The sequence below is a fragment of the Strix aluco genome, chromosome 6 (assembly GCF_031877795.1).
Source record: "Strix aluco isolate bStrAlu1 chromosome 6, bStrAlu1.hap1, whole genome shotgun sequence".
Classification (NCBI taxonomy): domain Eukaryota; kingdom Metazoa; phylum Chordata; class Aves; order Strigiformes; family Strigidae; genus Strix; species Strix aluco.
In genome coordinates this window covers 12,673,130-12,687,534 of record NC_133936.1, presented here as the reverse complement: position 1 = coordinate 12,687,534, position 14,405 = coordinate 12,673,130, and the positions used below count along the sequence as shown (strand labels likewise).

Sequence of the window (14,405 nt, the reverse complement as noted above, 5' to 3'; positions counted from 1 at the left end):
AAAATAAAAATCCAAGAAGTACTCACTCTTGAATTCCAGTCAAGAGAGAGCTAGCATATACTAGCACATGCAGAGCTTCAATAATGCAGTATAGTACACTGAAAGTAACTCAGTATTTGAAAACAGCTTGGCTGGAGGAAGAAACAATTCCATAGCCATTTAGTAGCACAGTGCTTGACCAATTTCTGCAATTAAAGCAAATCTGAGCAGCACAGAAGAGATCCAGTATCAAATAGAGCTTACAAACAACCCAGGTCATGTGAATTCCACTAAAAGCTCTGGTGGGAGCAAGACAACAATGTTAGTTTCTTAAATATAGATTTAATTTTCGTATTTCTCATGTCCTGTGAGAACATCTACAATTAGATACCAAAATGCTGTGCCCAAGTGTGTAGGAATGGGAATCTAAACTAGGTTACTAGCCTGTTACCCAGTCTGTTATGTAGGAAAATACTGTCAAGTCACTTGGACATTAAGGAACTCCAAACGATTTTAGTGGGAAAAGCTAGGTGTTATGTGCTTTTGCACATTAATTAAACCAATAGATTTAGGTCCTTGTTTTATAGAGAAGAAACTTTGGTCAATGCTTCTATTACAGATCAGATCTGCAATTTCTAGTCGAATGACTTAACGGGGAATTAATGATGCACAGCACCTCTTCAGTTCAAGGCCACATTGCAAAAACTGTACTCATTTTTCTCTGGATGAGATAGTCAATAAACATTTCTGTCTTCTTCTGTCAACATACAGATATGTAGGATGGACTGTATGAAAAACACATGGAAAATACTGTTCTGTGCCAACATTAACTCAGAAAATGTCAGTATGGTGTGAGCTGTAAAGTAACTTGGCAGAGATTGAAAATGCACACCCAGTATTAGCTAAACAGTGCTGAACTGGGCATTAAGGAGAGGTGATTTACACAACAAATTAGTGTTTCTCCATTATTCTCTTTATACGTACAGAACTGAATTTTCTTTTCATCTGTGGAGGCAACCAACCTTCAGAGTCACCAAGTTAAATCTTATGTTGCCTTTTTACTTCAGCCTAACTTGGTTGTTAAGCCTTATGGCACAGTTACTCACCCTTGGACACCAATCCTGAGGAATGAAGTCAGCACCTCTCATTATTCAGAGTTTCAGAGAAATCATATCTAGGTCTTAAAAATAGCTCATGGAAATTTTATTTACATATACTAAAAAAGCAATTTTCAGCTTCTCTTAGAAAAAAAGATTTTTTTTTTTTTTTCCCTTTAAAAAGTTTGGTCAGAGGCTTCCCTGGCAATGTAATTCATATTGTTCCAACACACTAAGTACTTGCACTCACTGTGCAGAAAATGTTTTGGTTCTTGCAGGAGTAAAGTCACATGGACTTTCTGGGAAATGAATGGGACTGAGAGAACTGGTTCAAATAGCCTCACTGACTCTCAAAAGCTTCTCAAGCTATCCCAGGGACCAAAGAGGACAAGCAGCAGCAGTCACCAGATCACAGCTGCTACACAGTGCTCTTATGGCTGCAATTAAAAGAACATCTCTGACCTGATCAGTTACTTCCTTGGTAACTCAGTCCTTCCCTGAGAAAGTTTTATACTGAGGACAAAACAATCTGACCTGAAATGAAGATTTTGAAACATTTTATATTCATCAGTGCTGTGTTTCATATAATATTAATAGAATGGAAATCAACAAAAAACTTGAAGTTTTTACTGATTTAGTTATATATTATCTAAACTAGACACATCAAGTTTAATGTTTTAATGACATTTTCTTAAAATGGTGCTTGCAGACTTGGATTCTCTGATAAGCTTGTTTACTGAAGAGTAAATAACAGAACTACATGCTAATTACTTGGCCACTGACTCAGAATTTTTCCACTTAGAATCCCCCCCACTATGGAAAAGAATATATAACATGATAAGGAGTCCTGGCTGACATATTTACTTTTATGACATACTGTTCCAGAGATGCCACTGCTCAGCCTTGCATTCAAGTGCTAATAATGTTGAGAAATCAGATCTGGGAAGATAACTGCAGCCTTCCAGAGGATTTGATCTGGACAGTGTCAGTGGCAACATTTTATTAACAACTGTCAGCAAAAGAATGCATCGTTACTTAACCAAAAATGTGTTTGACATGAAAGCAAACATTTTATATAGTAGCAGATATAAAAGATTTATATCAGCAAGATACCAAATACTGCTAAATAATATCTTTTGGTCTCCTTTACTTGAAGGTGTGAGGAGGAAGTTCTTTTCTTTGATGTAACTTTATTTTTAACTGAGCAGAAGAACTTATATGTGTGCAATCAAACTCTGTGCTGGGTCATCTCTTCAACGTGTGTGGTTTGGACACGAAAACAGTGGGTTTAACAGGTGTTACTCAGATGAGGGAATCCAGGATATCCTGTTAGGTTTTCATACCACTGATTATGACAGGTGATAGTTGCCATTTCTTAATATTTACTGGAAGTAGTGCTGTGAATTAGTCCTACAAAAAACAGTGGGCATTTCTTTCCAAACACTTTAATCCAATGCTTAGATTTAGGAGGGTTATTTTCTAAAGCATTAAAGCCACTTCTTTCCTCAGTAGCAATGATTGGAATACAGTTTCTTCCTACTATAGTAAAGTTATGTTGCATGGCTCAGCCCTGGTGAAGTTTAAAGAATACCATCTAACTGTTGTAATATGCCTTTTTCCTCAACAAATCTTGGAAAAAAGCTTTGAAAAAAAATCCTTTTGGAAAACTCATGTTTTACATAAATTTTTGGGATGTCAGTTTAGAAATTCTATAGTATTTTGCATATCACATGCAAACTAATCACGACACTGAGCATCAAGAAAGTTGGGTTCTAGACCTGGAAATGAATGTGCCTTATCTTGGGCTAATTACTCCAGATATGATTTATGTTTTCGTCTTCAGCCTAAGTCACATTAAGGAGGACAAACTATTATAAAGTGTGGAGTAGTAATAGATTTTTTGAAAAAGACAATATTTATTTATAAACCTTCAAATTATTATTTACTCTTAAAAATCTCAAGCAGCACTCTGTTTTTTCCAGTGTCTGTTGGGCCAAAACCATTCATTTAATAGGCACTGAAGGTTTTGCAGGTGGCCTTGGTAATTAAAACAAGCAATTCCCTTTAAGCCTATTTTGAAGTAACTTCTGATTTCAATGGGAATTGGGTGACCAAATCTCTTTATAGTAGATGCTTTCAAAGCTTCATAAAGAAATGTTCAAGTGGTGAGAATTTTGAGCTTAGTACTTCTGCTGCAGGCTTATGTCAAACTAGAAGATCCTTATATTATCCACTTATTGTTCTGGTATAGCATGGAGTATGCAGTATGATAAATAATGAAAGGTTTCAATTTTCTACTGCCTCTTCTAGTCTTTTATATCTGTGTAGAAGAAACATAACATTTTTTCATTCTAACTCAGTAGCATTTCACATCCACCTAGCAAAGACACAGTGACAAAGAGTAAGTCAGTACAGTCAATGAAGAATGAACCAATTTCAAGATTAAAAAAGGAGGTATCCTTCCTCCATTCCTTCTCAGGATTGATTTCACTCAGATTCAAAGCTGGATCTGTTTGTTAATTCTCAGAAACATTATTATGTATTCTATTTATCATTACGGAGTTGCATTCTGCAGAGTCATAATTATTACTAAATACTGGTGGCAGAATATTAATTGCAAGCAAAAAGAAATACATCATAATTTTCCTAATTTGCTAGCATGGGAGCAATTTTTCTGTGCGTAAACACTGCAAGCATCCATTCAGAGATATTGTTAAACATTGAATGCTACAAAGCTGCCTCCATAGACGTTTTTCTGAGAATAACTGCTTATTTTAAACCAGAGTCTAGTATGTATTGCATTTCAGAAGAAGTAGTGACCAAAATTTTACTTACTATTGGATTTCTGTAGCTTACAAAATCCAAGCTTCCAGTAATAAAATCACATTGTCAGAATGAGCAGTCAAGTGACCTGTGTCAGCAACTATTCTCACAGTGAGAAAAATTCTACAGATTGACATACTGACAGCATTCGTTCTTTTCCACAAAAAGAAACAAATTGGTCTTTGTTTTCAGGAACTAAAAGTTAATTACTTTCATGAAGGTTTCTACTAGAGCAAAAACCAAGGATCACTTGTACTTTATCCGACAAAGAAAAGGTTGACGTATCTGCTAACCATGAAATTTGACTTGCACTTCCCTACAGAAAATGGAAAATATGCATTCTTTTTCCCCTGAGAAGTGTTTCTAAAAATGACAGAGAGTATATAGCTTCTTTACTCCACATAGTATATACTGTTGTGACTGAATTCACTATTCAAAATTCAGAATTTGTTCAGTGGAATTTTTAGGAATTTTTGTTCTCTATTTCTTCAGTATCATTCCTTACACTCTACTTGCTGTTAAGACTGTTGGTGAGTTGATGTGGCACGACTAGAAGAGATCAGAGTAAAAATTTATCTACTTATAAGATTGGGATATCTTAATTCACAGTCATTTTTTACTAACCTTCTTTTTGAGAGAAATACAGTAAAGATGCATAAATATCTGACTTGTTAAGCCCATTCTCTTTCAGGTAAAGAACTTTAAAATCTCTACATCTGAAAGGGATTTCAGTTTAAATTGAAACTGTGAAGTCTACTGGATCAGTTTTGTATATTTTGCCCCTGACAAACATACAAATATAACACTCATTTCAGGCAGACAAATACCCACAATCCTCAGAGACTGAGGCTCATATGTTAAAAAACACCTTTGGAATCTCTGCAGCCAAATCCTTTTAAAATTAAATATGTATTTTTCCCAAACTTTTCCAAAAGCTCTTCCAAAGTCCAGCTTCCTAACATTCTCGCTGGGTACCTTGATGTTTTCAATGCAACAGGAAAGATGTTTTAAAGGTATTTTGAAAAAAGAGCATATGAGAAGTTCCAAGAATTTTAAACACTGATATGACATGGAACAACCTTAAGAAAACCATTCACCATTATTTTAACCTTCTTTTCCCGATCATTTCTGAAGTCACAGTTGCTAGCTTCTGTTTGGCTACCTATATCCAATTTCCACTAAAATCAACAGCAAGACAAGGAGTGATTTCAGCAGGATGTAGATCAGGTCATGTATCTGCATACTTATACTTAGTTCCCAACTCACACTTTCTCCTGGGAAAGCTGCAACTGATAACACTGCTGAGAGGATCAGAGGAAATATATGCATCTGTGTGCATAGAAAACACTATTCAAAACACTATCCTGTGTGGCTTTAAATGGCTTTAAAGCTTTCTTTTCTATTGATGTTCAACAACAAAATGATCGTTCTTAATTGCTATCATTTACAGCATTTGAAGCTCAGATGCAGAGGTGGAGCACGTCAGTGTGAGCCTTCTCACATCCCCAAATGACTGGCTGGAGGGAAAGTTATAATGCTTAGCCAGCAACTCCGAAATAGCTGTAGCCCAGGGCATAGCTCTATGTAAGTCAACAACTCCAGAAACACCATTATTACCTGTGATCATCAGTTAGTACAAAACTGCACTGAGTCCAGCTGAAAGCAGCTGAAAATGTTCCATGCATGAAAATCAGATTATAGTTGGGTTTTTTTGAGAGAACATTGGATAAAATATTTCATATTTCCATTAGAACCATGTCTTTACATCTTTTTTAGGAACTCACATGATGGACATTTTAGACAGACAACTTTCAAAGTCCAGTGTTTGACTTAAGAGATATTTGTATCCCATGGACACTTAATTTCAAAAGTTGTAGTGGTATTAGGAATTTCTAAACTGACACTATTGTGCTGCCTTTACCATTTAAAGCTTCCTCTTAATCAAATGCATGTATGCAGTGTAACTAGTATGGGAATTTATAGCTGATTTGATATTTCAGAAAGCATTAAAAGCAAGTAAAGCATTTAGGCTTAAAACAAGCAATGTAAAATTCACCAAATCACTCCCCATGGTCATGAAAAAAAAGGACAGATTATGCTACAGGACATTTCAGTCAAGACACCTTGCCTACCAATGATAAGACAGTATGTTGTCTACACAGGACACATGACTTGAAGCAAACTACTTGAGAATTTTTGCGCTCTTTGGGAGGCAGCCAAAAATAAATCTGTGTCATAAGTTTATTGTACCGTTATGGAAAAATGAGAAAAGAGTGGGCTAGGTCTGAACTCACAGTTTCAGCACTTGCTTCTAATCCCCACAAGGCAAAAAATCATTTCACATGATTTATGTGCAAGGGTTAAAGAAACCACACAAGCTTTTGATACTGTGCCTGCAAACAGAAGGGAATGACCATAGAATCCCAAAGCACTCTTTTGTTTCCACTGAAAACGAAGTAATCAAAATCACTGTCACTTACTCTCTGTTGGCAGTACAGGGGGAAGTGTGGTCTTAGGCTTCTTGGTCTTCTTCTCAGTAGGCTTTGAGGTCTTTGTGGATGAGGCATCTGCAATCAAAACAAATAATAAAATACAAATCCTATTTAAAAATCAATAATGAAAAAGCTGTCTATTAACATCTGTTTTGGAACTTCCTGCAAAGTTAGAGGAAATTACTGTCCTCTTGGTTTTTAAGAAAGCTTTTCTGCACAGACTTGCTGGAGAAAGTCACATTCTAAAAGGAAGAGGGATGAGAGAGGGAGAAGCCCCCTATGAAAGCAGCTGCACCGAGAACCTGAGAAAGCAACTAGATGAGAGGCACCATTTAAACTGATAGGTCTATTTTAACTGAATAGAACAAAGTACAATGTGCACAAAGCTGCTTTACGCAGTGCATAGAAGAGGGAAACAAAGGCATATTTGAAGCAGCATTTCATCCAAAAGAATCTCTTGCCATGTAATTCTTCTATTCCATTGTCTCTGTGATCTATATAGATGAACACATTATGAAAAGTAGCAGTTCCTCTGTATGTTTAAATCTTTCCAAGAGGATATTATTCCATATTGGTTCATGCCTAAATAAAAATGGCAAAAGGGACACCACAGGACTCAAGTTTGATGCATTTCATTATTCTCAAGATTGTACAGCTCATATTCAGCAACTACTCAGCACTGCAGGCTCCACCAACAGCTAAGAGTCAATACAAACTCTCTTCCACATGAATCCCATATGACACAGACACATGTAACTATAAGGTGCAACCTTTTTTCAGCAAGGTTATCCCAGGCTGAGCATGTCATATAATGCAAATCCTAGTGAGCTCCACTTGTTAGATTCTTTGATCCTGACATTTATGTTTGGAAGAAAGATCCTAAATCTGGATTATGATCTCAGCAATAGCTGTATCAATTTATAGCTTTCAAATATTCAGCTTTCAGAGATTTGTGCATGAGCTGTTTGAAATTTAGTTACCAGAGAAAAGATAACATAAATTTTACCAAACCACCTATTTCAGTCACCTACTTCTAAGTTCCATAGTGTGAAAGTTCATCTCTCTATTTCCTAAAAAGTTAACAGGGGAAGATAGACTTTCTTACCAAACTCCTTCTTGGAGCAGAAGGCTGTGCTAGATCTGAGGTCAGACACTCAGATTCTACAGATTTGTCCCTGAGCTAATTTGACAACTGAAGTCAAACATTCTTCCAATCTGATCTGAGTCCATGGGACCAAAATGAATATAATGATATTTATTTATGGTGACTTGTTGAGTCTAAAAATCAGCACCTGGGATGTTGATGGCAGACTGAGTAGAAGGGAGCAGTTTTAATTGTTGTTTTAGATCACAATTCTAATTTAAAAATAACAGTCATCCCCTCTGCCAGTCACAGACATGGGATATCAAATGGCGTCTCTTCTAAATAGTTGGAGCCTGCTGTGGTGCCATTCCTCAAAAACCTCTTCTCAGCCATACAAAGCAGCATGCCAGTAGAGAATGGAAAAGACAGATGAGACGGTCAGTATTAACATAAGGAATGTGGTCATTCTGGTGTCCAACATTACATGAGCAGTGAGCTCCTAACGCCATGGGTGCCACTACCAGAGTGAGCCAGACAGATGATGTAACGCTACTCACATCATCATGCAATGAATATGTCATGAGCTGACAGTCTCCCATGAGCCAAAGTTGCAAGCAAAGACTACCTCCAGTCTCCTAGAACATGCATTGCCCAGCAGGAAATTTGAAGCAAAGGAAAAAACACATAGGTGACTGATACATTTAAAAGATGCTAGGGCAGCTCTGGAGAACTACTGTGTGCTAAGCACTTGCTGATCTGATCCTTTAACACTCTGCATCTGTGGTAGTTAAGATGTTACAGGGTACTAGATTTTGCTTAAAGCCTCTTCTTGATAGTCTTCTTTGAACTCCAGTGCTGGTAAAATTTATTACTTTAAATTACAGATATATAAACAATAGTTTATCAAATATCTAAGCCAGACTATGTTGTGACCATAATCACAGAAGGTGCCATTACAGGAACCAATATAATTAATTGTAATTATATGTATAATTAATTCCTTTTCCAGCTACATGAAGACTGACCCTTACTGATAGAGTTACAGGATCATGCCCTTACCTTGTGTCATGCTACATTAGGAAAACAAGTAACAGTTTTCTTTTCTAGACCTCCTGACCCAAGCACCACATCTGTAACATAGTTGTAAAGGCTAAGTACCCAAGGTCTATGTTATTTGGCTTACTGTTTAGCTTTGTGCTCTTTTTAGTCACAATGAAAAGTATCAGAGTATTCAAGGATGAGCTCACCAAAAGGTGAGCTGATAAGAAGCACTTTTGGTTACTTAAAGTCCCTGAAGTAACTTACAGTCCATGACAGTTTTAAAAGTCTGTGCTCTCAAACTCATAACAAAATATTTGCCCAAGGCCAAGACTACTTAACAAGAGTACAGTGTCATCAGCATGACTGAGGCTGAAAATGGGTATCTCAGCCAGCAAATTATCCATGTTCTAAGACTGTGACATACAAGGGTGGTTAAGCTGCTAATTTGTTCATTTTTTTCTCACTCTAGAAAAACCAAATGACCAAAGGTCAGTGAATGCAAAGAATTGAAAAGTTATAGACTGAGAAATGTGCCATACATAGTCCTGAGGCTGACTGGTACCCAGGCTCACACACCAAATTCTTACATGCTTTTAAGGAATGCATACAGCTCCCAAGTAAACCTTCATGGGTTCAACTTACTGCTCTAAAAACCTTATAGAAATACAGTGGGCAGCATGAGAACAAAGATTATTGCACAAAGCAGTCAGAACTCTTGCCTCTGTACTATCTGCTCATGCTCCTTTATGGTAGCCATTGAATTATGTATTGACCAAAAAATGCAGAAGGGAAAGGGACAGAAAAGGGGGAGACGAGGAGGTTCTAAGGAAGGGTTTTTCTGTATCCAGCAAAGTACTTACCTTCTACCAGCACTTTGCAAGCACATTCAGCTTTCCCTGCTGCATTCTCAGCTATGCATTTGTATTCGCCCCCATCTTCAGGCATGGCCTTCTCAATGGTAAGTGAACAGAGTGTCCCTAATACAAAGGAAGGAGAGATCAAATGGATGTTAATGTTGCAGCTCACAAAAACCTTAGTGCTATTAAGACAAAGAATGTATCAAATTATCCAATCCTTTACTACAGATGATCACTGCTAGAAAAAGATGTTTTGTCCTTAAGAATTCAACATCAGAATTGGAACCTTATTAATGCTAAATAAAATAAAAATACATTGATAAACTGAATCTTATTGCTGTTACCTAGGATACTCAAAACTGTCCCTGCAGCCCTGAAGTGGTTAATGGATGAGGGTAGAGAAGACCCAAAGCAGAATCTCTGCTGCTGTTCTTTGTCTTATAGCAGGAATAAGAAGTCCTCACTCAGATGATCTCTTTCCAAAAGTGCTAGTAGTGTAGGACCGTAAATAAGAGGGCTTCTGTCAAGTGGCCATCTGCAATATTTTGATTCAGCCTTATCTCTAGCACTCTCATGAGTACCCACGTGTGAAAGTAGAACTTCAGCTTAGAGCCCAAGTTTAAAAATGGCAGTGAGAGACATTTTCTTTTTGTCTGAATTACTTAAGGAACAGGTGTCTGGTATTGTAAAACATCCATTAGAAAGTCCAATCTATCAGTGGCAATCAAATTTGTCACAGCAACAAATCAATTTATTTTCAAACAAAAAAGCAAAATTTGATTTCATTGGGTTTGCAGAAACAGGATGCGACATAAGCTCTGTAGTTATCGAGGGAAGCTTAGTATGACCCAAGGGAAATACATTTCCTCTTAAAAAATAAAACTCTGTGAACCAAAAGAGAAGCTGTTCCCAGTAGTCGGGGGTTGAGGAAGGAGAATTGTGACTTACCTAATCCCTTACATTCACTTGCATTGCTTGGAACTACAAAGTACTTTGCTCTCTGGGGAGAACCCCAATTAAAATACTCCAGAATTTCCCCTTCCAAATATCCCTCATTAAGTGAGGGTGAAGTGTGGGCTTGCTTTCTCCTTCCTCACTGGAAAGCCTGGCCTGTTCCCTAAACACAGCCTGAGACATTGTGCACTTCCACCCATTGCTGTTAGCTTGTCCAGAATGCCTCCACCCTCTACTTATTTCAGCCACAGTAAGACCTTCCTCCCTTCCTCCATTTAGTTTTCTCACAGTCTCTCCTAACTAATGGCAAGATTGGATAGATGATCTTTTTTAGACACTTCCTCTGAGTCCTGAGACATAAGGAAATTTCCCAGCATTATTCTTGTTTGCCACCTTTCTCTCTATGTTAACTGGAGGCTGCCTTCCACCTTTCACAGTTCCTGATCCCAGGCTCTCCATCAAATACATCCCTTGTGATGTGGGAGATGGCACAGGCAGAGGTGACACCGGTCCTTGAAAAGGACCTTGAGAGGTTCTTGAAAGGAACACCCCTCTATCAGAGGAACTTTGGGAGTTTACTGACTCCCTTTGGAGACTAGACCTCAGTTCTGACATGGCAATTATGCTTTTGGCATACAGATTTTCCCTCATTGTAAAACTGGATCTTATTATTCAAGACAAATCTTATAAAAAGCATTCAAATGGTTCCCAGCAAATTTTGTTTGCCAGATACACACAAGAGTTAGAAGAAAATCAATTTTTCCCTCCTCCTCATCCTCCACAAAATCAAGAAACTCTAAATAATGACTATTTTCCCCCTGAGAAATGATGTGAAAACTATCTCAGAAGAGGAGCACTGACCCCTCACTCATGTGTGCTGTGCTCAGCCAACCACAGGGTGAAAAGAAAAGCCACGTGCCTTCCCTGAGGCAACTCCCTTCCATGAGTCAGGCTGAGCCAAAAATGTCACGAGCTACAGTTCCATTCCAAATGGAGAAGGGACACTAGAAAAGTATTCTTGCAGGCATCTAGCAAATATAAATTCACATGCCTCTGCTCTTTAAAGAGACAATTGGAGAGCTAGCCAAAGATAACTTCCAGTCTAAGAATTTGTATAAATCTATATAACATGATTAGAAAAGATCACACATTAGAATCTAAAAATGCTATTGCAAAAGAACATAAACTATGGAACAAAGATATATACATATGAAAAAGATCTCTGGCCACTTTATTGCAGGGAAGGAGTCTGGCTTGTAAGGATAACTGGATTGTTAAGGGACTGGAACAAAGCAGCATTGACTTTAGTTTCTGCTGAAGTTTTCTGCCTGCTCAAAAGCCCTTCCTCAGCTCACTGAAGATTAACGTGACATAGGGTCATTCCTCACCACTCATACTGTTGCAGTGTTGTCCATACAGCATACTGCCACAATATAAGTTAACACCTTATAAGAAACACTTCCTATGGAGCATGCACAAACAAAAACATTCCACCCTAACAGTAAGTCATTCCCCACAGTTATACTACAGTCTAGAAGCAAATCCTAGGGTTTTCTCATGACGATCCTCGACTTGCCACGTGCATTCTGTTGGTTTTGCTTTTAGAATCTAGCCCTGGCCAGGCTGCATGGCAGAGGTTTGATCAAAGCTGCATTTGGCTTATTCCACTGGAAGCAGAGTCCTCCTGAAATAATCTCAGTCTTACTCCCTTCAAAAGAATATTTATATGTGTTGAAGTTATTTTCTGAGAAGGAGGATGAAGGAAGTCTGTTTGTTCAAGGGCTCCATCCTTTTTCTCCTGACTTCCAGCCCACTGCAGCAATAATCTGCATCCTATTTCCCTCCATTTCTTCATACTCCCCAGCAACTACACTAGAACAGCACATACAAAGTACCTGGGGATCGCTGGGCTTGGTGCTACCACGAGATGCAGTGCTGGTATTCTGCCCTCAGTGGAGGAGTGAAGGAGAAATGAGATAATTTGGGTCATACTCCTTTATTTAGCCACTAGTTCATGAAACTGTGGACTACTAGGACTTAGTGTGAAATTGGCCATTGGTTCAAAAAAGTGTTTGTAAGGCTGGATCAGGAGTATAAGGGGATGCTGAGAGAGCGCATGATGTAGATAGAAACCTCATTTTTATAGAAAACCATGAAAAAAAAACCCCAAACAGGCAAAACTTGATGAGATTTTATAAGGACAGGAAACTCCCCAATAGGCCTCTGTTCTGTGATCTAGAGCTACAGTCAATTCCCGGGGCTAGAAGGCCAAATGTCTTTCAATGAAGTATTTGGTATTTCCTCTCAAAAAACCTTCATGACCTGAAATGAGCTTATTTTCACATAACTGCAAGAAAGCCTGGACTGGTTAATCCAGCTGGGTATTCTGAATCCTGGCACTTCAGAAATCCCAGTCAACTAAAAGAATTTGCTATCCATTTTGTCCCCCCATCTGTTTTTTACAACCAGCCCATGGACAGTCTTTAAAACATTGTCACAAAGTGCACAATTGGAGTAAACATGAATACTGGGATCTTCCACTTAGACATTGCAACTGGTGCAGCTCTGGAAAAGACCTTAACAGCCACAGAAGCTGACAGTTTACTGGAGGCTCTGGTTTAGATACACAAAAGCCTTTCCCTTGCATTTTGAGCTATTAAAGGATTTTCTGACTTACTCAAAAATAGTGCAAGTCAGTTTAAAATATCTCTAGGCTTCTGCATTCTTTCCATGAAACTCCACAGAAAGTCAACTTCAGATATAAAACAAATACACAAACCAACAAAAAACAGCTCCTGAGTCTAATTTCCCCACTGGCATCTAGCTGGCCAACCTCCTGACTCCTATCTGTGATGCAGACTGAAGTTTATGTCTTTCTCATTTTTATCCCATGGGATAAAGAAGTACTATGGAGAATTTTGGCAATATAATACTGGGCCATGAGAAATTGTGCCTAGGAGCCATAACAAATTTGTTAAGGAACTCGTTGGCCCATGGCATTCATTTTCTAATAAATCAGAAATTGTCTGCGGAAGTGCAAATATATGCTAGTGTCACAGTCATGTTTAAAAATGGCAAGTGGGTTGACCTGGAAAATACTGACTACAGTTACAATGACAACAGGCAAAGTAGTGAAAAAATTCACGTGAGTTTCAGAGAAGAAAAAATATCAAATTTAATTATTGCTAATTGATAGATTTTTAAGGAAAAAATGTAAGAAACATACTTTCATTATTCATGAGATTACACATTTAACTGGCAAATATATCTGTGTAAAGATAATTTTCTTAGTCTTTACTGAAATATTTGTTATCTCACATTATTCTGCTTGTAATTAATGCTATGACATTAACTTAGGAAGAGTCAGAGCTGACAAAATAAAGATCTCATGGAGAAGCTGACAATAGGAAATCATCACTTGGTATGTTTCTGGTGGATTTCCTCTGTGATCAGACTAGGACAAAGTTATTCAATATCTTAATCTGTGATGTAGAAGTATTCATAAATTAATGTTGATAAATTTACAGATGATAGAATGTTGGAAAGGGAAAAGACAGAGAGAGAAAACAGGGCAGACCTCATAAACAATCTCATTTAATTGTTAAGCTGAGTCCTATTCACTCAAAGAAAATGGAGCTGAAGACAGTGAAATGAGAAGCATCCATGGACAGCAAGGGATGCTCTATTTTCAGAAGGTTTAAAGGTTTAATATAGAAATAACAAACATGAGCTCCACTGTTGTGAGGTAGAAAGAGGACCAATGATCTCCAGTAAGCACAGCAATAGGAAGGTGACCTCCATCTCACTGATGCTGATACCAACATACAGTTCTGCTTCCTGTTTTCTAAATCGGATAATAAACCAACAAACAGCAACTGAAGAAGAGGTATTAAAAAGAAAAACAAACCAAACCAACCCCAAGTCTCCAAGGGCTGGATAAAACGCATTATGGAGAGTAAGTTAATAAGAGCTTGACTTGTCAAGTTTTGAAAAAAAGAGAGAGCGCAGTATCTTGATTACAGTCAAAGGCATTTGATTGAGTACAAATGGATTTTTTAGCTTAGCAGAAAAAGGAAAC

The 14,405-nt window shown here is 37.8% G+C and overlaps 1 protein-coding gene across 7 annotated transcripts in view; it reads right to left on the bottom strand.

Annotated features, from left to right (window-relative positions):
• The window catches only part of MYLK (myosin light chain kinase), a 218,425-nt gene that overhangs the window by 55,390 nt on the left and 148,630 nt on the right, over positions 1 to 14,405 (bottom strand). For all 7 annotated transcript variants that reach the window (XM_074828720.1, XM_074828716.1, XM_074828721.1 and 4 more), the window contains 2 exons: positions 9,377 to 9,493; positions 6,380 to 6,466 (listed from right to left, as the gene is read on the bottom strand). In XM_074828720.1, the coding sequence (XP_074684821.1) occupies positions 6,380 to 6,466; positions 9,377 to 9,493 (204 nt within the window). The remainder of the gene's footprint in view (positions 1 to 6,379; positions 6,467 to 9,376; positions 9,494 to 14,405) is intronic.